Source organism: Chiloscyllium punctatum, chromosome 13 (genome assembly GCF_047496795.1).
Source record: "Chiloscyllium punctatum isolate Juve2018m chromosome 13, sChiPun1.3, whole genome shotgun sequence".
Taxonomy (NCBI): domain Eukaryota; kingdom Metazoa; phylum Chordata; class Chondrichthyes; order Orectolobiformes; family Hemiscylliidae; genus Chiloscyllium; species Chiloscyllium punctatum.
Genome location: NC_092751.1, coordinates 99,469,118 through 99,494,315, shown reverse-complemented (window position 1 = coordinate 99,494,315; position 25,198 = coordinate 99,469,118). Strand labels below are relative to the sequence as shown.

At 41.3% G+C, this 25,198-nt stretch overlaps 1 protein-coding gene across 1 annotated transcript; it reads right to left on the bottom strand.

The window, feature by feature from the left end:
- Positions 1-220: 220 nt before the first annotated feature.
- Positions 221-24,918, bottom strand: LOC140484704 (peptidyl-prolyl cis-trans isomerase-like). The gene is made up of 6 exons (XM_072583426.1): positions 24,613-24,918; positions 12,028-12,058; positions 11,855-11,943; positions 11,662-11,758; positions 497-572; positions 221-412 (listed from the first exon to the last, which is right to left on the bottom strand). Exons 1-6 carry the CDS (start codon positions 24,790-24,792, stop codon positions 277-279), a joined length of 609 nt encoding a protein of 202 aa, XP_072439527.1. The 5' UTR covers positions 24,793-24,918; the 3' UTR covers positions 221-276.
- Positions 24,919-25,198: the final 280 nt, after the last annotated feature.

Sequence of the window (25,198 nt, the reverse complement as noted above, 5' to 3'; positions counted from 1 at the left end):
ATTTTGAACCCTTCTTGTGACAGAGGGTCTTCTTCTGTCACCATGGTCTGGGAAGCATTACCCGCTTTGGTAAAGACAGGTACAAAATATTAACACCAGCTTGTAAATCCCCTTTTGGTCTCTAATCAGCACTGAACTAAGTTTGTGGCATTTTAGTTGATGGTAATTGCAAATGAGAATTCACCGAAATCAGTTTGCTTTTATAACCACATAATACAAGTAGAAGCAGAAATGACTTGTTTTATTTAAATTCTACAATTCAATTTGTAAATAAAATTAAGACAGCTGTCCACAATCAGCGATGGTAATTTTCTTTGAGGTTTTACCATCTTTGCTGCCCAACGTCCCCATCTTCTTCACAACCTCGATTCCTTCAATCACGGAACCAAAGACAACATGTTTTCCATTTAACCTACAAGATTTAAGAACAGTGGTGAGCACTGAATCCCGCAGTGAAAAATTACAATGAGAGAATTTAACTCACCATGAAACTTACCAAGGGGTTTCCTTAAGGCAGATAAAGAACTGGGAACCATTTGTACCTGGCCCAGCATTGGCCATTGAAAGAGTACCTGCAACAGTAAGATGACAAGAAGTAAGCATTCCAGAAATGTGTTCACATTCCCTTCTTGTACAATTTGTAATTCAATTCAGGTCTGGATGTGGAGGACCAACTTGGAGGAAAGAAACTGTGTGGCAGTGATTTAGGGTGGGAGGAGAGGGGCCTGAGAGTCGTCTAGAGCTGGTAAGAGAAATAGGTTCACATGCATATTTTGAAAATGGATAAACTTCAAATCAGGCAGTGAGACTGCTGGGGCCCAGTGTACTGGCTGTACCCTCACAGTGGAGAGGAAGCTGGCAGGACATAATAGGCTGAGAGCTGGAACAATTAAACTCACATCAACATTCCCAAAATACGAAAATATTGGTTTCTTCTGCAGGAGAACATGTCCCAATTTGCTGTTTTTGGTACCTGTTTCATAAGGCACTGAGTTCCTGAAAGGCTCAACTGGCATTATAAAATAAACTCAGTCCATAAGGAAATAAAAATCTGCGCCTGCGAGGAACTAACTAGTTCAATGTTTGTAACCAAAACAGTCTGTGTTTTTGTAGCAGTAATTTGTACTTGCTCTTAAGTATAGCCTGAGGCCTTAGTTTGGGTTTTCACATAATCCAGATGTGTTGTAACTTGCCGTTAGACAACACCGAATAAATCTTTATTGTTTTTCAAGATGGAGATGACATTCTGCTGAAGACCATATGAGCATTCTTCCCCGCATCCTATCAGTAACTCAGACCAATACCAGTAAGAGGAATTGGTGGTAATGAATCAGCCCACTCCACCCAGTATCTCAGATAGTTCTGATGAACATGACCACAATGTATAACATGCTGACCGAGATGTGGATTTTGCTATATGTGCCAGTTAATACCACCTCCAGTTAATAGTTGTGCCTAGTTTACTGCTACAATTGCCACATTGTCCATTTACAATTTCAGCAGCACTACTGTGCAGATAATGAGTGCAGCCAATGTGAAACTCAAAATATTGACCGTCAAAGCATTTGGCACATTGTCCTTCTGCTGTATTGGAAACAGTGGGAACAGCAGAAGAATCTGAACAGGTCAATGGACTTGTTGGAAAACTCAGGCAAGAAATTAAAAAGAACGCTGCAGTTCAATCTCACCCTTTAAATGAAATGATTGTTATTGTCTTAACAGACAGATTTTACATGCAGCAGCAAAACCTCCTCCTCAAATTAAAGTATTGACCAGGAATATAATAATTCAGTCCAAAATTAAGGTCAAATAAATAAACTATTGTTTACTGGTGTGTAAGCTTGGAATATAATCAATGAATTAAGATTAGCTTCTATTGCAAATCGAAATAATCATTTCAATAGCTATACTGTTTCGGATTCTACCATCAGAACTAAATGCAGATACTATCATCAATTATATCATCTCTAAAAGGAATACAAATCAAATTTATATACTCTGTCCACATATGTTAATTCATTAAGCCCTGTCAGCCTGCATATGCCTGCCTCTCTTCCGAATCAAACAGGTAGAGATTCTAGACCACTCGAAAGTCACGATGGAGGTTCATGTTACCAAGCTTTTTTTTCTACCAAGTAATGTTTTTACTGAACAATGTGTGCACAGTGACCCAGAGCTATGGAATTTGCTATGCACTAAACAATAAACTGTTCCTTGGGAGAAATTTCAAAATAATGCAGGCATGTCTTTTAACTCAAATGGCCTACACAAATTAATGTTTACAAATGAAGGTTTCCCCTCTTCCACTTTATTGCGCTACACTTCATGCTTCTCAAAATAATTCATTTTAGATTTAGACATGAACACCAAAAAGAAAATTCAGAATTAAGACTAGGTTTAACTCAAATCATTCTTGCATTCATTGGTCGGGGCACAGAGTACAAAAATTGGCAGGTTATACTGCAGCTGTATAGAACTTTAACTTAGGCCACATTTGGAATGTTGTGAACAGTTCTGGTCACCACAATACTAGAGGGATGTGTAGGCTTTGGAGAGGATACAGATAAGGTGGGAGAGGATATGGTTTACCAGGATTTTGCATGGGTTGAAAGGTATTCGTTATTTGGAGAGATTGGATAAATTTGGTTTGTTTTCACTTGAACTTTGATGAGTGAGAGGTGACCTGCTAAAATTTTACAAAATTATGAGAGGCATGGATAGAATGGATCATCAAGAGTCTTTTTCCCAGGGTAGAAATATCAATAACTAGGGAACATAAGTTAAAGTAAAAGGTAGTACATTTAAATGAGATAGGAAGGAGAATAAAAGTATGGTACAAAAGCACAGAATCTCAGTTCGTAGAGGAATTGTAATTAAGCACACTGGCCATTCCTGGCGAAGCCATTACTCCCTTACTGAATTGCAATTACTCCATTGCATTACTCCCTTACTGAATTGCAAACCACTACCATGTTGATGAAACACATGTTTTACCAGACGACCTGCACTCTAATTGAATCAAAATGGATCCATTATTGAGCTGGTTATTTATTAACATAAACCAGAAGATAGTGGAAGGTATACTTGCCACATTGGAAATCAAAAAACTAATGCTTCTTTGAAAGTTAATATCCTTTTGGTACTTTTTAAACAAGTGCTCTAGAGCAAGGAAACTGATGAAGGTAGCACCACCACTCCATGCTGTAAGCTTAGTAAGCTCCCATAGAGTGGAGAACAATGACAAGTATGAAGTAAATAAGTGGGTTCTATTGCTGAACTATCAATCTAAAGCGAGAAAGTGCGGGAGAATATAGCTTTGATTCAGAAGGTCAACCAATCAGAGCTTCCCTTAAAGTGAAAGAAAAGGAATGTGAAGTATGAAAGCTCAAAGTCAATCTTATCTGAGAAAAGGATGATGTGGTTTTTGGTTCAAGAAACAAATATGAACCATGCTGGAAAACAGTGTCTTAAAGTACATGATCTAAATGAAAGTGGTGCTGGATTTTATGCTTGTGACATAGGAATCAACATAGCAAGTGGTATGTCACCAGTCAAGATTTGAACACTGAAATCACAAAACGAATAAAGAACAGAGATTAAATGAGATTAGGGAAGACAAAATGGATCTTTTGAATGCATTAAAGCGTTGATGGATATTACTGGACTTATTAGTGGAAGCAATAAACAATTTGAGGCAAAAATACGTCTTTAATATTAAGCTCTTTCAGATGCTGGATAGGTAATTTCTCAGCATGAAACTTAACTCAAAAGCCACATTGATGGTGAAAGAAAAACCAGCAGAAATGAAAAAGTAAATTAAGACCTTGATGGCGAGAATAGTTGAAGAGATTGTACTGAGCTGCGAAACTTGTGAAGCCTGATTTTTTCGTGAACTGGTTCAAGGATGGCACAAATTAAAAAGAATTGTGCATTTGAAATAACTCAGCAAGGAACTGTGAACAAATTTATAATTTTTCAAAAAAACAGAATTGGGACGCTGGAAATCAGAAACAAGTTTCTGGAGTAGCTGAGCAGGTCTGGTAGCATCTGTGGGGAGAAGCAGAGTCAATATTTTGGATTCAGTGATCCTTTGAATTGCTGATGTCACAAAGCTGGTCCTTTTTTTTGAAAGCTGTTCCTTTTCTCAACGATACTGTGTCCTTGGTTTTTATTTTACCAGATGGGTCATAAACGGCTGCTGGCTCTGAGGTGGCTAGTTTGGTATAGAGATGCAAAATGATTTTGAGAGGCTTTTTACATGTAAACAGATGAGACTTCAGGCCAAAATGGTCATGTTTTAGAAGTGACCTGTATAATGAAAGTGGAGTGATCAGTTCTGAAAGCTGAGCAGTTCAGTCCAGAACTAGTTAGGTGTTCAGCAGTGAGTTGTGTGGAAACAGGCTGCTAGACTCTCTCTCCTTCTGCCCTTCTAACTTTGGCCTGTTAAGCCTTTGTTTCATTTTACTGTGTTTAAGGGGGTTTGCTTATTGGGACTGTTGTATATAAGTGGAACAGCATAATTAAGTCCAGTTTGGAAGGACTGAGTTCTGTAGGGGTTCTTTATTCTGTTCTTTGTGTTTCATGGTGTAATTTTGTGAATACATTTTTGTTTGTTTTAAAACCTGTTATTCAACCTAGCTAACTTACTCAGAGTAATTTTCACTGTACACTTACCAACATTATGGTCTGGGCTGTCTGCTTAAGAATGTTTTCAGTGGTCTGACCTAGTCCTTAACAGATTGGGGGCTCTTTGTGGGATTTTAAACAGCGAGTTGAGGGTGCTATTGTCTTTACTTCAGGTGTTGGTTTGGTTGGGTAGACAAAGCTTGGGATAAGTAATGGTTCGTTCAGTCACCAAAGGTTTTCTGGAAGTTGATGCAGTGACTTTGGAAGTTTTGAAAAAGGTGAATAAGACCAAGCTGCAGGTATTAGCTGACAAGTTAGGATTGGAGCTGCTTCCTTCTGTGAGGAAAGGAAAGATAACTACAGCAGTGGCTGAGCACTTAAACTTGCTGGAGAAACCATCAGAATCTGTAGAGATTGCAAAAATTCAATTGCAAATGAAACAGTTTGAGTTAGAGGTGAGAGATAAGGAAAGGGCAGCAGGAATGAAACAGTTTGAATTACTGTTAAAAGCAGATGAGAAAGAAAAAGAATGAAGGGATTTAGCAGAAGAGAAAGAAAAAGAGAGAGAATTTGAACTTCAGAAACTGACACTTAAAAAGGAAAGTCAGCTTAAAAGAATGAAAACTAAAGGCAATCTTAGTGAGGAAGAGAGTGGTGGGTGAAAGCCTGATGAGAAGCTGCTTAAATATGTTGAAGCATTGCCTAAATTTGATGAGAAGGATACAGAAGCCTTTTTCATCTCATTTGAAAAAGTGGCTAAACAAATGCAGTGGCCAGTGGCAATGTGGATTTTGTTGATCCAAACAAAACTTGTAGGTAGGGCTAGTGAGGTATTAGCATCACTATCAGATGAGGTATCTGGGGAGTATGAGGAGGTGAAAAAAGCCATTTTAAGTGCACATGAGCTTGTACCAGAAGCCTAGAGACAACGTTTCAGGAATCTAAGAAGGGACCCTGGTCAAACCTATATTGAAAGAATCAAACAGAGTAATTTCAATAGATGGATAAGAGTTTTAAAAATCGAGCAAACCTATGATGCCCTTAGAGAGGTAATTATTTTGGAGGAATTCAAAAATTCACTGCCGGAAGTAGTGCGAACTCATGTGGAAGAGCAGAGAGTTAAAACGGCAAGGTTAGCAGCTGCAGTGGCTGATGATTCTGAGCTGGTCCATAAAACATGGTTTGGCTTCCAGAATCAATTTCAGTCCATGAGGGATAGAAACTGGGGCAAAGAGAAATCCTCATGTGGAAAGGGAAAGGTAGATCTCAGTGAAGATCATAAGGATAACTTACCACAGGGTAAAAAAGAAACCTTTGAGGGGGTCACAGAAGTTAAAAAGCTCCGATGTTTTCATTGTAATAAAGTGAGCCACACGAAATCACAGTGTTGGTGGGCTAGGAGAAAGCCAGATGTAGGAAAACTGGACAAGCCTGGGAGTTTTGTTGGACTAGTAACAAAAAGCACAGGAGAAGTTAGACAACTGCCTTAGAGTGCACAAGATGATTAGAGGTTGGTTAAGGAGGAAGTGCTAGATCTGCTTAAAAAAAATACATGCAAGGGTAAAGTGTATTCACACAGGCCAGGAGCAGCAGGTAAAGCGGTTACAATATTAAGGGATCCTCTCAGTCTGTAATGCTGAAGGATGAGGAGATATGTACTCCTGAGGGACTATTGCCAGAAAAGGTACTGGTAACAGGAATTCATGGTGGGACGAAATGTAAAGTGAGGCTAGAGTGTCCAGAGGAGAGTGGAGAATTTGTGGTAGGAGTACTGGACAAACTCTCAGCTCCAGGAATACAATTTGTTCTTACAAATGATATAATTGATTCACTGGTAGGTGCACTGCCTACTCTAGTTGAAAGCCAGTGGAGATTCCAGCAACTGAAGAAATGCAAGGTGTTTATCCAAGGATCTTCCCAGATTGTGAGATCACAAGAACACAGAGGCACAAGCTGAAGCAGGACAGTTCAAAAGGCACAGATAAGGAGGCTGACTTTATCAGGGACTTTTTTTGATCAGATAAGTGGGACAGAGCAGGAGCAAATAGGTAAACATGCAAGAATCTTTAGCTTTGATAAGCTTATTGAGTTACAGCAGAAAGATGAGAATTTAAAACAGTTATATCAAAAGACATATACAGAGGAGAGTGAATGCATCCCTGTGTTATTACTTAGCAAATGATTACTTAATGATGAAATGGAGACCATCACACATTAAGCAGTTGAGAAATGGGCAGAGATTCATCAAATTGTTTTGCCAGTAGACTATAGAAAGGAGGTGCTGTGATTGGCATAGGATCTACCACTTGGAGGTCATTTTGGAGTGAGGAAAACACAGCCTAAAGAACAAAGACATTTTTATTGGCCTGGACTACACAAGGATGTAGTTGAATTTTATCAGACATGTCAGCTAATTGGAAAACCACAGGCAGTAATAAAACCTGAACCTTTAATACCTATTTCACAAGAGTCTTGATTGATCGCATAGGTCCCTTACCTCAAACGAAAAGTGAGACTAAGTATTTATTAACAATAATGGATGTATCAGCGAGATTTCCACAAGCAGTACCATTACGCAATATCATAGCAAAAAAGGTTGTAGAAGAATTACTCAATTTTTTTTACTACATATGGACTACCAATACAGATCCCATTGGATCACAAATGTCCAACTTTACATCCAAGCTATTCGAGGAGGTTATGGTAACTTGGGTGAAAAAAACGTACCGTCCAGAATCGCAGGGGAGCGCTAGAGAGATGGATCAAACATTAAAGACCATGATGAGGGCTTTATCGAGATGATTGGGATAAGGGAGTTCCGTTTGTACTTTTTGTGATCAGAAATGCATCAAATGAATAATCAAATTCAGTCCATTTGAATTAATTTTTGGGCATGAAGAAAGTTGATTAAGGAGAAATGAATAAGTCAGAATTCAGAGACCACCCATTTGGACGATGTGTCAAATTTTAGAGAACAATTAAATAGAGCTGGAGAGTTGGCTAGACAGCATTTAAAAGCATTTAAGAGCATACAATAAAACAGGAAGTGGATAAGGATCACAAATTCGCAACTGGGGATAAGGTCAATACCTGGTGTTACTTCCTGGAACAGGTGAAACTTTAAAAGCCAGGTTTAGTGGACCATCTCAAATTGAGAAGAGATTGAGTGAGGTGAACTACTTGATAAGGACTCCAGAGAGGAAAAAATCTCACAGAGTGTGTCATGTGAATATGCTCAAAAGGTATTTTGATAGGGAAGGAAAGCAAGAGGAGAAGTGCTAATGATTACAGCAAGAAGGAAGAACCAAGTTCAGAGGATTCAGAGTTGAACGTTCCTCAAATCAAATTGGACAACGAGGAAGTTGTCAAAAATTGGGATAAATTATTGAGTTACCTTCCACAAGAAAATCAAAATGATCTGAAAGAGTTATTACTATCACACGGGGAGATATGCAGAAATAAACTGGGAAGTACTAACCTAATTGTGCATGATGTAGATATAGGAGATGCTGTTCCGATTAAGTAACATCCTTAAAGGCATGACCCTCTAACACTGGCACAGGTTCAGAGGGAGATAGAGCACATGCTCCAAAATGGCATAATCGAAGTGAGTTACAGTGACTGGAGCTCATCCATAGTCATGGTGCCAAAGCCAGATAGTACCCAACAGTTAAGTGTGGACTATTGCAAAGTCACCGCTGTTACAAGTACTGTTGCATATCCAATTCCATGGTTGGAGGACTGTGTTGAAAAAGTGGGACAGGCAAGTTACATTTCTAAGTTGGACTTGCTCAGAGACTACCAGCAAGTACCTCTGTCTGAGACAGCAAAGGCTTTCAGAACACCAATGGACTATATCAGTTCAAATTCATGCCATTTGGTATGAAAAATGCTCCAGCCACATTTCAGAGATTAACTAATAAGGTTTTTGACGGATTACCCAATTGTGATGTTTACATTGACGACATGGTGATTTTTAGTCACTCATGGAAGGAACATTTACAGCATTTATCGGACTTACTCGATCAACTTCGGAAGGCAGGCTTGGTGATAAACCTGGCTAAAAGTGAATTTGCCAAAGCCTAAGTCACCTTCCTGGACCATGTTATTGGACACGGACAAACGGCCCCGTGGAATGCAAAAACGAGAGTAATTGTGGAATTTCCCACACCATCGAAGAAAATAGCAGTATTACTCCACTGGGAGTAAGTGGATTTTACCAAACGTTTGTACCGAATTTTAGCAATGTGGCTGTTCCATTCATCGAATTGTTAAAATGGGCAAAAATGAATTTGAATGTTCATCATCTGAAATATTCAGTGGTGGAGAAAGAGACTTTGAGTTTGGTATTTGCATTACAATATTTCAGTGTTTATTGTACCAGCAATGCATTTCAGACAATTGTATACACTGATCATAACCCATTGACCTTTCTGGAAAAATTTAAGGACAAAAATGCCAGACTGTTTAGATGGAGCTTGTCGTTGCAGCCATTAAGTTTGACAGTTGTGTCTGCGGCAGGTCACGAAAATGTGATTGCTGATGCGTTACCGAGACTAGAATGAGATATGGAGGCGCTCGGTGGCAGGTTGGCCATGGCCTGAATTCGCATGTGATTGTGCATGTTTGCATGTGTACAGTTAATATAGTGTATATGTGTGTTTTAGACTACTAACCAGTTTATTTTTGAAGGGTTTTTAAAATGAAGTCATCTTTTGATATTGATGTTTTTTTTTAAAGGGGGTGGTGTCACAAAACTGGTCCTTTTTTAAAAAGCTGTTCCTTTTCTCAAGGATACTGTGTCCTTGGTTTTTTTCCAGAGGGGTCATGAATAGCTCCCAGCTCTGAGGTGGCTAGTTTTATACAGAGATGAAAAATGATTTTGAGAGGCCTTTTATTTATTTACTCCAAGTAACTTTTGCTGTATAATTACCAAAACAAATTGCAACATTATGGTCTGGACTGCCTGCTTAACAATGTTTTGAGTGGTCTGACCTAGTCCATAACACTGATACTTCATCAAATCACTTTAAAGGACTTAGGAAAGATACATGTGAAAGACACAGTTCTAAAGTAATTATAAACAAGGTGCTCAATTATCATGATTTGGAGATGCCGGTGTTGGACAAGGGTGTACAAAGTTAAAAATCACACAACACCAGGTTATAGTCCAACAGGTTTAATTGGAAGCACCAGCTTTCGGAGCGTCGCTCCTTCTGCAGGTGGTTGTGGAGGACACAATTGTAAGACACAGAATTTATAGCAAAAGTTTACAGTGTCATGTAATTGAAATTATACATTGAAAAACCAGGACCTTGGGTTCATGTCACACTACAGGTGACTAGTAGAAAGTGAGGTCTGCAGATGCTGGAGTACCAAAGTTGAAAAATTTGGTGCTGGAGAAACACAGCAGGCCAGGCAGCATCCGAGAAGCAGGAGAATTAACTTCTGAAGAAGGGCTTATGCCTGAAACGTCGATTCTCCTGCTCCTTGGATGCTGCCTGGTCTGCTCTGTTTTTCCAGCACCACATTTTTCAACTCACACTACAGGTGACCACCATTGCACTATACACACACATAGACACTCCTACACACACCTACAGACACACACACTCTCACACACTCCTACAGACACACACACTCCCACACTCACACGTGCACCCTCTCACAGACTTAGACCCCTTTATACTCACATACACACATATACACTCTCTCTCACAGACACTCACAACCCTCCACTACAGACACACACATACGTATATAAGTTTATGGGGTGAATTTGTACTTGCAGAGTTACATTGTACTTTGCTCAAAAACTGCATGAATCCATGTAAGACTCTGTTAACTCAATTTTTTAGATTAGAATCAGTCTAAGCAGTATGGCATAGACAACAGTGCACAGGGGGCTTACCACCTTCAACATATTATCTGAGCTGACACCAATTGTAATCCTACCTGCCTATCTTCTTTTCCACCTATCCACTCCACCCTCCGCTCACCCCCGACCTATCACCTTCATCCCCTCCCCCACTCACCTATTGTACTCTATGCTACTTTCTCCCCAACCTCACCCTCCTCTAGCTTATCTCTCCACTCTTCAGGCTCTCTGCCTTTATTCCTGATGAAGGATTTTTGCCCGAAATGTCGATTTTACTGCTCCTTGGATGCTGCCTGAACTGCTGTGCTCTTCCAGCACCACTAATCCAGAATCTGGTTCCAGCATCTGCAGTCATTGTTTTAACCAATTGTTACAGTTAACCTGAGAATGTAACTTTTAAAAAAACGTTTTGTGATTTACATATGAAAGAAGTGAAACTAATATGGTCATTCTAACAGATGAGAGACTTAACAAACAATCAAGGTATTTTTCAATGTATAATTTCAGTTACATGACACTGTAAACTTTTGCTATAAATTCTGTGTCTTACAGTTGTGTCCTCCACAACCACCTGATGAAGGAGCGGCGCTCAGAAAGCTAGTGCTTCCAACTAAACCTGTTGGACTATAACCTGGTGTTGTGTGATTTTTAACTAAATTATCAAAGAATTATGCAACATAAAAATTGAAGAGAAAAAGAACTGCTGATTTTGAATATGAAACAGAATAGCCAGCATAAAAAAAATTCTTTGGAGAAAAGGGAGAGAAACGCCAGAGAAACAAAGAGAAAAATGGACAGACATGAGGTGCACCAACTGCCTCACAGGAATCAATGTCCTCTGGAATATATTACCTACTGACTGCTGTATATAGGATTGTAAATATTGTACATGCTTTCATTGCAGTAACCACTGATGTACAGGGAGAAGAATGTTGTGTATTTTGTAAGGATGTTGGACTGTAACTTTAAGAGAGCGATCACATTACACGATGGCATCGTTAACCATTCGATGGAAACAGCCAAATCTAGTTTGCAAACACCTTCCTTAATAATCTTTCCCTGTTTACCTAAACACATACATCTTTATTTCCAACCTCTGCCCATTTCTTTTGCAATCTACCCCTCATCCCTTGAATGAATATTTTAAAAAAAGTTACCCAATCCTGTGTGCAGCAACTTGAAATTCTCATCTTTGAACTTATTTCCATAGATGGACTTGCCACCAGTCCCATCGTTTCTTGTGAAGTCACCACCCTGCACAGTTGAGAGTTGAACAGGTCATTAGTCATTTCACCAAACAAACAGACAGCAATATTACCAATTAAACATAAAATTACATTGCTCCTTCACCTGGCACATGAAATCAGGAATTACTCTGTGGAATGTTGAGTCCTTATAACCAAACCCCTTCTCATGAGTGCAGAGTGCACGGAAATTTTCTGTAACAAGATTGTCCACAGTATTAGCACACACCTAAATAACAGACTTGCTTCATCTCAAAATAGTTAGTTTCAGGAACTTACCTGCAGTTTTTGGGACCACATCAGCTCTGAGCTGCAAGAAACAAGCAGAGCACAGCTTCAGTATTTATTTACAACAAATTTAAAAAAAATCTGTAGTCATTTTTTCATTTTTGTGTTAAGGTACCTTTTAAAACAAAGCAACATATACAGAAGATGTGACTGCTACCTCAAATCTGCATTCCTGCCTACGCTTTCAACCTTTCAGCCTCTTGCTTAACAAGAACCTCTTAACAAAAATATTCTGCTTCCATCACCTTTTCAGAAAGGGACTTCTAAAGACCGATGACCCTCAGAAAGAAATGTTTCCTTTCCATTTTAAAATCAGGGACCCTGATTCTTAAAGAGTGACTCCAGTTCTAGATTCTCTCTCTGCACTTTCTGTACAACTGTAATACTATATTCTGCCCTCTGTTCTGCTACTCTGATGCACTTTGTATGGTACAATCTGCCTGTATAGCATGCAAAACAATACTTTTCAATGTACCTCAGTACATGTGATAACAATAAATCAAACTCAAATTCTCCCTTAAAAAGGAACATTCTCTTCATGTCTATCCTTCATGATTCTTCAGGATCTTATGTATATGTTGGATGTCATAATGGTAGATGTTCCAAGTTCTCTTCATCGCATGGGTAACCAGGAATCTCTCCCAAACTTATCACCTGCCATTTGTGTGCGATGTAAGCATTAACAGGTTTGGCTGCATTATGTACATTACCTTGTTTGGGCATCAAGCCATGGATTGGGATTCAAACCAGGAACCAATCTCGGCTCAAGAGGCAAGTCGCTACTCAATGCATCACAAGACCAACTTGACATGGGAGACATCCAAGTAAGGGGGACAAAATAGGAACATAGTCGTCGTAGGGGCAAATATAATCTGTTTTAATCTGTAAAAACTGTTCTCTGCAGTTGTGAGCAAGGATTGATGTGAGACTCACTAGTCCGTAATTCCCTGGTTTATCTCTAAAAGCCTTCTTGAAAAAGGTGGAACCTCATTAGCTGTCCTCCAATCCTCTGGCATCTTCCTCAGGCCAGACAGGAATGAATCATTTGAGTTACAGCCCCTAGAACTTCCTCTGTCTCCCATAGCAGCCTGGGATACAACTCATATGGACCTGAGGATGAGTCCACTTTTATACTCACCCAAAACTTCCAATAGCTCCTTATTCCTTCTGTCAAACAGTTCAAGAACCTCACAGTCTCCCTTCCTAAATTCTATACCCGCAACCTCCTTTTCAAAAAGTGAAGAAAGACATGAAGTACTTTTCTAACATCTTAGCAATGTCATGTGGCTCTACGCAGACTGCCTGCATTGCCCCTAATGGGCCTTGCTCTTTATTTGTCGAGAGTGTGGCACTGGAAAAGCACAGCAGGTCAGGCAGCATCAGAGGAGCAGGAGAGTCAATGTTTTGACCTGCTGTGCTTTTCCAGCACCACACTCTCAACTCTAATCTCCAGCATTTGCAGTCCTCTCTTTCGATTTGCTCTTTACCTAGTCATCCTCAACACTTGATATTCCGAGAGAATACCTTGAAGTTCTCCCTAATTTTACCCACTGGAGTTTGTTCACGTCTTGCCTTTGCTCTTCTAATTGTCTTAAGTGCCACCCTGTACTTTATCTACTTCACAAGGGCCTCCATTGATTATTTCCCTTTGTACTGATTAAAAAGCTCTCTTCTGCTTCTTATTCCACTTACCTGCCAAACTGTTCTCCAGTAGATTTACCCAAATATAGCTGCTCCAATTCTACTTTGGTCAGATTGTGGAAATATAGAAAAAAGACCATTGTAGATCACTAGGCTTGCTGGGACATTACATTTAGTTTACTTCAGCAACTAATATCAAACAAGCTGTCAGCAGTTGTTACTAAATGTTGCTATATCTTGCAACAACAAAGGCCTCCTTTGTAACCACTTTAAGATCTTGTTAGACTGCATGATGGCTCTGGAGCTGCAGATGGACTCACTTTGGAGCATCCGTGATGCTGAGGAGGTTGTGAATAGCACGTTTAGCAAATTGGTCACATCGCAGATTACGATTGCTGAGGGAGAAAGGGAATTGGTAACTAAAAGGCAGAGAAAGACCAGGAAGGCAGTGCAAGTGTCCCCTGCGGTCATCTCCCTCCAAAACAGGTATAACCGTTTACATTTACATTTGAAAGAAAATAGGCTTGTCAGTGATAGGCAGAATAGTTTTGTGCAGGGTAGGTAATGTCTTAACAACTTAAGAGTTATTTGAGGAAGTGACAAAGTTGATTGATAAAGGGCGGGCTGTAGATGTCATATACTTGGACTTTAGTAAGGCGTTTGATGAGGTTCCCCATGGTAGGCTGATGAAGAAAGTGAAGTCGCAAAGGTCCAGTATGTACGGGCTAGATGGATAGAGAACTGGCTAAGCAACAGGAGACAAAGCGTAGTATGGAAGGGAGTTTCTCAAAATGGAGAACTGTAACCAGTAGTGTTACACAGGGATCCGTGCTGGGACCATTGTGTTTTTTGTGATATACATAAATGATCTGGAGGAAGGTATAGGTACTCTGGTTAGCAAGTTTGTAGATTGGTGGAGTTGCAGATAGTGAAGGGGACTGTCAGAGAATACAGCAGAATATAGATAGATTGGAAAGTCGCACGGAGAAATGGCAGATGGAGTTCAATTTGGGCAAATGTGAGGTGATGCATTTTGGAAGATCTAATTCTAGAGCGAATGGTAAATGGAAAAGCCCTGGAAAATTTGATGAACAGGGAGATCTGTGTATTTAGGTCCATTGTACCTAAAGGTGGCAATGCTGGTTGACACAGTGGTCAAGAAGGCATACGACATACTTTCCTTCATTAGATGGGGTATTGAGTACAAGAGTTGGCAGGTCATGTTACAGTTGCATAAGACTTTGGTTCAACCACATTTGGAATACTGCCTATAGTTCTGGTCACCACATTACTAGAAGGATGTGGAAGCTTTGGAGATGGTGCAGAGGAGGTACACAAGGATGCCTGGTATGGAGGGCACTAGCTATGAAGTGAGGTTGAGTAGATTAGGATTATTTTCATTAGAAAGACAGAGATCGAGGGGCCAACCTGATTGAGGTCTACAAAATCATGAGAGGTATAGACAGGGTGGTAGCAAGGTTTTTTCCCCCAGAGTGGGGGACTCAATTACTAGTGGTCATGAGTTCAAGGTGAGAGGGGAAAAGTTTAAGGGAAATACACATGGAAAGTTCTTTTCGCAGAGCATGGTGGGTACCTGGAATATGTTGTTAGCGGATGTGCTAGAGGTGGGCACGATAGCGTAATTTAAGATGTATCTAGACAGACAAATGAATGGACAGGAAGCAGAGGGATACAGGTCTTTGGAAAATAGGTGACAGATTTAGAGGCTCTGGATCGGCACAGGCTTGGAGGGCCAAAGGACTTGTTTCTGTCCTGTAATTTTCTTTGTTCTTTCTTTGTTCCCAATGAAGGTGTGATATTGACACCAGACACTGAAATATAGCAAAGAAGACAAGGAAAAGTTAGTTCCTATAAGAACATGTACCCAAAAATGAGTGTTAATTGGATAACATTTTTCTTTTTATCAACTAGGTAAGAGTAACAATGCTGAGGGGGCAGTTGAAAAGTGGTGAATTCTGTTCTATGATGCAAGCCGCTTTAACCACATTAAGGAGGAATCATTACATGTGGTCATATGGAACTTACTTAAATTAGTATATAAAAATGCTGCTCCTAACTGATGATTGTTGGAGTTGCTAGCCTTTGATTAGGCACTCTCCCCTTGTATGCAAGTAAAATTTTTAAAAACTGCAATCTGACAGTCACGTATCCTGTCTATGTGTCAAGAGTCAAATTCAGAGTCAGGATTTCAATAAAATCCTGCCTTTCTTTAATAGTATCTACCTTCCCCCAATCCAAAACCTTTTTTTGCAAACGCCTTTCCCATAGCAATCTTGTAAAATACTGTGTTGTGATTGCTATCACGAAAATGCTCTACTACCACTCATATTTGCCAAAATGAAGACCAACACTGTACTGCCTCTTGTTGGATCTTCTATATGTTGATATAAAAAAAGCTCTCATGAATACATTTCAAGTAGTTCGCTCCCTCTAAACTATGAGCATGGCAATTAATATTTGGTGATGTTGAAATTTCCTTTTTTTTTAACACAACTCAGTGAATTGTCTACATATCTGCTACTCTACTGCCTGCTGACTCCCACTATTTGGGAGTCTATTATACACTCCCAACATTGTAAGTATATTCTTTTTATTCCTAATCTCTATCCACAAAGTCTCACTTGAAGACCCATCCAAGATACTGTCTCTCTTCACTGCAGTAACTGACTGATTGATTTAATTTATTTTCATGTTTACCTAAGTACAGTGAAAGGTTTGTTTACAAGGAGTACAGGCAGATTATAGTGAGCAATGACATACAGATCATAGGGTGAAAAAAAACCATTCATCAGTCTAATAACAGCCAGGAAGAAGCAATTCCTGAACCTGCTGGTGTTTAGGCTTCTGTATCTTCTGCCTGACAGAAGAGGTTGTAGGAGATCATTATCGGAGTGCATTGGGTCTTTGATATGTTGGCAGCTTTTCTGTGGCATTGAGCCATGCAAATGGCGTCTTTGCTTGGAAGATTGGATTCCATGGTGGTTGTGCACTCCACCTTCAGTAGTTACTTGTGGCCCTGGGCAAAGCAGTTGCCATACCAAGCTGTTATGCACCGGGACATATGCTTTCAATGGTCCATCTGTAGTAATTGATGAGGTGCATTATGGATGTGCTAAATTTCCTGAGCCATCTGAAGAAAAAGAGGCGTTGTTGTGCCTTCTTGACTGTCACATCTACATGGAAAGTCCAGGACAGGTTGTCAGTTATCGTCATTCCTAGGAACTTGACACTGTTCACCCTCTCAAACTCAGTTCTGTTGATGTAGATGGGGGCATGTTCTCCTCCTTTATTTCTGAAGTCAATGATCAGTTCTTAATACAGACTCCTTAATAATGCGACATCACCTCCTTTGTTACACCTTCCCCTGTACTGATTGAATATCTGATATCCTAGAATGTTGAATTGCCAATCCTGTCCCTCCCTCAACTACATTCTCTGTGATGACAACAACATCACAATTTCACATATCAAGCTGTGCCCTTAACTGATCTGGCTTAACGTCAAATCTCCAAGCATTAAAGTAGAAGCCACCCAGCTTCATCTTATTCCCTTGAAACTGAATACGGCTGAAATCCCTGTGCCTCAGTTCTTTACTAAAGCATGCTGTGTCCTGAGTGTACCAATACTGTGTCCCTTCCCTGAGCCAAACTGGCTTAAATTACTCACAATGGCACTAGTAAACTCTCCTGCCAGGATGTTGGTTCCAATCTGGTTAAGGTAATATCTGCTTGCACAGAGCCCACTTTCCCCAGAAACAGTCCCAATGATCCAGGAATTTAAAACCTTTCCTCCTGCACCAATTCTTTGAGCCACACATTCATCTGCCCTATTCTCTTATTTCTTTACTCGCCAATTCAGGCCACTGTGAATGATCCAGAAAGTAGAACCTTTAAGATCCTGATGTTTAGTCTACTGTGTAGCTACCGAAAAGTTAGCATACAGGTTCAATAGGTAAGAGGGAAGGCAAATGGAAAGTTCATGGCAGTGTAAAAATGGGAAAGTCTTGTTCAAACTATAGAGGCTCTAATTAGACCACTAGGAGAAAGTGAGAACTGCAGATGCTGGAGATCAGAATTGAGTGTGTGGTGCTGGAAAAGCACAGCAGGTCAGGTAGCATCTGAGGAGCAGGAGAATCGATGTTTCAGCCCTTCCGGCATAAGCCCTGATGAAGCCTGAAACATTGATTCTTCTGCTCCTCAGATGCTGCCTGACCTGCTGTGTTTTTCCAGCACCACATTCTCGACTCTAATTAGACTATGTCCAGAATACAGTGAATAAAGAAAAATATATTGACATTGGTGGCAATCCAAAGAAGGTTTATGAAGCTGATCCCAGGTACAGAGTGATTTTCTTATGAGAAGAAGTTAAGTAGGTTGGGCTTGTTCTCACTGGAATTTAGACAAATAAGGGGCAACTCAACTGAAGTATAAAGGATTCTTGGAGGGCTTAACAGGGTTAAGATGGAGAGTTTCTTTCCCCTTGTAGTAGCATCCAGAAGCTACAGGGCAAATCTCAGTAAGGGTCACCCAGTTAAACAAAGATGAGGAAGAATTTCTTCCTGGAGGTTAGTGAATTGATGGAATTCTTTGCTGTAGAATGTGGGTCATTGAGTATATTCGAAACTGAGATAGAGAGACTTTTAATAAGCAAGAGAATCAAGAGGAGAAAAAGCAAAGGAAAGTGGAGTTTAGGATTATCAGATCTCACTGACTAGAGGAGCAGATCTGATGGGTCAAATGGTGTACCTTTACTCATATTTCTTGTGGCTCCAGTGACAGCCCATGAAGCCTAACTTCATAAAGATATTTTCACAGCCTGTATGCAGCATCTTAATGACACCAAAAGCAGACAGCAGCCATTGAAGAAACAGATCAGGTGAGAAAGGCAGGTCTCAGCAGGTCTTTGGCACAATTGCTCAGTGGTACACTTGTGTTTGGTACAGGTTGAAGTTGTGCTGCCTAGTATCCTGCCTTAGATGCTTAATCTGCAGGTGACTGGGCCACACTGACATCACAAACAATTGCTTATAAAGGATTTGAGGCAATGGTGAGAGTTGGTTTTTCACAGAGGAGTGATGCAGATTCAATCACCTTTTAACCATCAATGAAATTCACAAAGTCACATGTTTAAGCCATGCAAGTGACCCACTCCCAGCACATAAGATTCACAATCCTTTATTTTACTGATTTTTATTTATTCATAGAATGTGCATATTGCTTGCTAGGCTAGCATGTCTTGCCCATCCGCAACTGCCCTGGAGAGGATGGTGCTGAGCTACCTCTTGAATCACTAAGTCATTAGAGAGTAGATACACCACACTGCTTTCTGGAGTTTGACCCAGTGACAGTGAAGGAAGAGAATACAATGCAGCACAGTGGCACCATGATTAGCAATGCTGACTCACAGTGCCAAGGAGACAGGTTCTATTCCATCCTGGGTGACTGTTTATGCGGAGTTTGCGTGTTCTCCCCGTGTTTTCATGGGTTTGTTCTGGGTATTCGGTTTCCTCTCACAATCCAAAGATGTGGCCGGTGAGGTGAATTGGGCCATGTAGGGTTAGGGGGATAGGGATGGGATGGGTGGATGCTCTTTGGAGGGCTGGTGTGGACTCGATGGGTCAAATGGCCAGCTTCCACACTGTAGGGATTCTAGGATTTGACAATTCAAGGTCAGAATGGTCTGTAGCCTGGAGGGGACCTTGCAAGTGGTGGTTTTCACATACCTCTGCTGTGATTTTCCTTCTAGGTGGTAGAGGTTGCAGGTTTGGAAGCCTTGATGAGTTACTGCAGTGCAGCTTGTAGATGGTACACTCTGCTACTACAGTTTATAACTTTATCTGCCTCCCATCAATGGAGATCTTGTAGTTCAGTTAGGAGCATTCCTTCTTCTGAGCTGGAAGGTTCTGAGTTCAAGTCCCCCCCATTGGCTATAATGATTATGATGTGGTCTATCAGATTGTTAACCAGTGTGTGAATCCTTCCGATACTCCACTGCATTGTTCAAGGAAGTGTGCAAACATGAAAATAATCATCTTCCTTCCACAACATAGGAGCTATTCTTCTAATTTCCATCTTTCAAATTCCCTTTTGGTGGATGGAATGTGAGAGATTATTGTGTTTTTAAGATCCCACATACAAGTAAGTATACACAAGCAAGGAAAATACTGTGTCCACTGGAAAAATATACCCAGGAGGTCAGTGGAATTTGTCTTACACGGAACTGTACCTTTGAAGCAAAGATCTTGAAAGCCCCTTTCCTGTTTGAGCTTTTGGTTGAGCTTCTGTCCAAGTGGAGAAAGTGAGGACTGCAGATGCTGGAGATCAGAGCTGAAAATGTGTTGCTGGAAAATCACAGCAGGTCAGGCAGCATCCAAGGAACAGGAGAATCGACGTTTCGGGCATGAACCCTTCTTCAGGAATGAGGAAAGTGTGCCAAACAGGCTAAGCTAAAAGTCCCTCCTCCCTACCTTTTATCTTAGCCTGCTTGGCACACTTTCCTCATTCCTGAAGAAGTGCTCATGCCCTAAATGTCGATTCTCCTGCTCCTTGGGTTACTGCCTGACCTGCTGCGCTCTTCTGTCCAAGTGACCTGTTCACTCACGTATTCTCACTTCAGTAACACTGATGGCTTTAACTGCCTAAATATCTATCTCCTGCTTAACCTGCTGATCCACGCTTTCCTGGTTGATCTCCCATTCTTCCCTCAGCCATAAATTTGAGATCATCCAAACTTTGTTGTCATGAAGATGTATTTATATCAAATATTGAATTGATCCATTAGCTTGAAACAGCAGTTGGACTTTTAAATGGACCAAAGTTGTTTTAAACTACATCAAGATTTCCAATGTTAATTTACATTACAGAGATATTCCATACTCCAAGTAGGAGATAGGAAGTCTATAAAACTGAACAAAGACTTTGATCCTCTACTTGGAGACTGTGAGATATCTTCCCCTCTGCCCTGTTAACAAGACAGCCATAAAAGTCACCTACGCCATTCAAATGCTAAAGATGGACCATTCAACTGTTTGGAGAAGAAGACCTGATTTTTTTTGCTTAGTCCTTCAGATCAGCTATTTGACTTGTTATTGGAACACACAATTATGCTCATAATAGTGGCAAGTGGAGAAAGGTCACATGGCAAGTCAAAGTTGTGTGTATGCGTTTTGAACAAGTTTCCTCAGCAGAACCCAGCTAACAACAGAGAAGCCAAGTAGAGCCGCTTTTCTTTCCTTTTTAAAATCTAACTAGCAAAGCTCAAGCGCCTACTAACTTGACGTGGTCTTCATTGCTACAGTGGATAGTGATTTTCCTTAAAAAAATTCAACTCCACAGTAGCATCTCCAGAAAGAAAAAAAAGCTACAGCTTTAAATAGCCTTGTACCGAAAACAAGACAACTGGATTTTGCCGGCAGTTGGCGCTGACACCAAACTCAAATTGTGAACTTTGTAAAGAATTTCACACAAACTCAAATTTGGCCAAATCAATTGTGTTTTGTGTTCTGTAACTTGCAGTTGTGTGTGTAACCTTCAAGTATGTGTATGTACACAGAAAGTGGGAGTGTCAGCTGGCCTCAGTTTTCTTTGTTAAACTCAGCAAAGACTGTCAAACTAGTTCTTCAAGACCATAGCAAGAAAACAATCAAGTACACACTAACTTGGCAAGGATATCCTTAACCAAAACAGAAACACTACTTGTTGCAGATCAAAATGGAAAGGGAGAAGAGGGGAACAACTTAACTTGCCCACACTCACTTGCTTGCAACATTTCTGTAGAGTATACCAAGTCCCACTCACACATCACTGTGTTCAGTGATGTACTTTTGTCACTAGGTCCTTCCATTGTTCAATTCAAAATTCATCCTCACATTTAAATTCTATGGTGGTATTGGTCCTGCCTTACCCAAAACTAAGCAGCTATTCTCAAATTCCGTATTTTTTAAACTCTGGTGTAATCTTTCCTTCTTCATCCCTGCATTCAAGTTTTGCACTCAACCATCAAGTCTACGTGTTCTAAAATTCCTTCTCTTAAACCTAGAAGCTCACGAACATCCTCTCTTCCTTTCAGAGCCTCTTTAATACTTATCAGTTTGATTAAGCTTTCGGATTTTCCTCTGCGACTCCCTCTCTAGGTCCACACTCCCCACCAACCCCCTCTCCACACGGGGCATCTTTCCCTGCTGCCACAAGAAGTGCAAACCCTGCACCCACACCTCCCCCCTCACCTCAGTACAAGGCTCCAAAGGATCATTCCAAATCTGGCCGGATTTACTTGCATATCCTCAAACCTCATTTACTGCATCAATTGCTCTCAATGTAGTCTCCTTTATATTGGAGAGATCAAGTGCAAACTCGCAGAATGGTTCAGGGAAAATTTCTGGTCCATGTGCACCAACCAACCCCACGTTCCAGTGGCCATCCATTTCACCTCCCCCTCCCACTCCCCTGACGACATGTCCATTCTGGGCTTCTGCAAACTGGAGGAAGAACACCTCTTCTTCCACCTCAGGAACCTACAACCACACGGCCTCAACGTTGAATTCACCAGTTTCCAAATCTCCCCACCCCATCCCAGATCCAACCCTCCAATTCGGCACCACCCTCTTGACCTGGCTTACCTATCCATTGTCCTTCTCACCCATCTGCTCCATACTTCCCACGAACCAATCACAATCACCTCCTACCTGTATCCATCTATCACCACCCAACCTATCTTTTCCTCAGGCTCTTCCTCCACAATTTATTTTGCAGCCCCCTCCCCAGTCCTGATGAAGGGTCATGCCTTAAATGTCAACTCTCCTGCTCCTTGGATTCTGCCTGACCTGCTGTGCCATTTCCAGTGCCACACTTTATTGACTTTGACTCTCTAGCATCTGCAGTGTTCACTATCTCCATGATATTAGATTAGATTACTTACAGTGTGGAAACAGGCCCTTCGGCCCAACAAGTCCACACCGACCCGCCAAAGCGTAACCCACCCAGACCCATTCCCCTATATTTACCGCTTCACCTAACACTACAGGCAATTTAGCATGGCCAATTCACCTAACTTGCACATTTTTGGATTATGGGAGGAAACCGGTGCACTCTGAGGAAACCCACACAGACACGGGGAGAACGTGCAAACTCCACACAGAGAGTCGCCTGAGGCGGGAAATGAACCCGGATCTCTGGCGCTGTGAGGCAGCAGTGCTAACCACTGTGCCACCGTGCCACCCACATTAATTGCATCAGACCAACGATTCTCAAATTTCTTGATTTGATGGAACCCTTCACGACCACGTTACTGTCCCACCCAATGTGACAACTTACTTCCTCACTTAACAGACTAGTCATTATATGGCGCCAACAGTTATCATTGAGATGGCTAGCATTCTGTTGTTAAAGGAATTAGCATGCTTCCTGTCTGTGTGCTCATTTGAAACAGTGAATAATGAAAATGATCAAACATAGCAACCACGAATATCAGAGCAAGAGTAGGTCTTTCGGCCCTACGAGCCTGTTCCACCATTCAATATAGGGTGGCACAGTGGTTAGCACTGTTGCCTCACAGCACCAGGAACCTGGGTTTGATTCCGGCCTTGGGCGACTGTGTGGAGTTTGCACGTTCTCCCCATATCTGCGTGGGTTTCCTCCCACAGTCCAAAGCTGTGCAGGATAGGTGAATTGGCTATGTTAAATTGCCCATAGTGTTAGGTGCTTTAGTCAGGGGTAAATGTGGGGAAGTGAGTCCGGGTGGGTTTCTATTCAGAGGGTCGGTGTGGACTTGTTGGGCTGAAGGGCCTGTTTCCACTCTGTAGGGAATTTAGTCTAATATGATCATGGCTGATCACCCAACTCCGTACTTTCTCCCCACATTCTTTGATCCCTATACTATATTCCTGTTAGGATGTGAAGAAACCAAGTGGGATTTTATTTTGGCAATAAATGGTAGTTTTTAAAATTAGATTACTTACAGTGTGGAAACAGGCCCTTCGGCCCAACAAGTCCACACCGACCTGCCAAAGCGCAACCCACCCAGACCCATTCCCCTACATTTACCCCTTCATCTAACACTACGGGCAACCACACAATCGCCCAAGGCAGGAATTGAACCCGGGTCTCTGGCGCTGTGAGGCAGCAGGGCTAACCACTGTGCCACCGTTAGTCACCATTTTAGTCACCATTAGTGAGACTAGCTTTAACTCCAAGATGTCAGTACACCAGGTGCAAGACCACCATCTTGCCTAACTGGCTGAAAGGCAAATATATAGATTTGGTATAAAATCAGAAACTCAGCAGGTCTGTCAACATCTGTGGAGACAAAGCAGAGTTAATGTTTCGTGTCCAGTGACCCTCCCTTCTTCAGAACGGCAGTATTAGATTTCATAACCTACCTACTGTTTGCTTCATTGTATGAACTCGCCCTGGGTGGGGAAGGAGGAATGCGGATTTATTGAACTCACTGGTGATGTTCCAAATTGTATCCGCCAATGCCTGCAGCTCATTCTTTCCAGTTTAATGTTCCTTTTTTTCTCTCTATTAATGCCCTCGCTTCGGTACACCCGCGACCCCCCCCCCCCGATTGAACACTGCTGCTTTGGAATTAGTCTCTGAAAACAGCCCGGAATGCTACCCCTAATGCAGACTAACCTCTCAGTATATCTTCGTTTGAATAACTCCTGCAACTAAGCTGATGTCAAACAAAGTGTTTAGCGTACCCAAATTTCTGAGTACAATCGAATAGTTTTGTTTTAATTTGTTTTTTTTACCCACTCTGTTTCCTGGTTCCCTCTTCATTCGAAAGCTATTCCAGAGTTGCATTGTAAAGGTAATACGATCCGAGAGGTTGCTCACACTTTTGTCGCCTGACCTGGCGAGTGTATGTTTCCCCCCAGTCCCTGAGCCTCAATGTCCCAGGAATCGTCACACTTACCTCCATCACGATGCGGCCCAAGCTCTCCCCATCTGCAGTAATGTCCATGAAAACGCGGAGTCTCTGTGTACCCTTCACGCTGCACATTTTAATCCCACGATCACCAACAACGATAGCCTGGTTGTTCAGGGCGTGGACGCCTTCACAGCAATTGAGGATGTATCCGCTAATGTGACTCATATGAACGAATCGGGTACAGTCTGCTCACCTCGCCTTTGGAAAAGTGTAATGTGTTCCTCTGCGTTATCATTGGACTGGTTCACGAATAACCTGTCCAATTGAGATAACCTGTATAGTTTTGAAAGTTAAATTGCTCGAGAGCCCGCCGCAAGGTGATAGAGAAGTGAATGGGAGAGGACGAGGAGTTATCAAGTGTCCTTATGAACAACCTATGACGGGCTATACTGTAAATGACCATCCGGGTGCCAACTCATTGCTAAGCCAAGGATATCTGCACAGTTTATACGGTTGTCCTTCAAAGCTAAGACTGAATCATAGAATCATAGAGATGTACAGCATTGAAACAGACACTTTGTTCCTATATTGGATCTGGACCCAATATACCGACCACTGCAACGGACGGCTG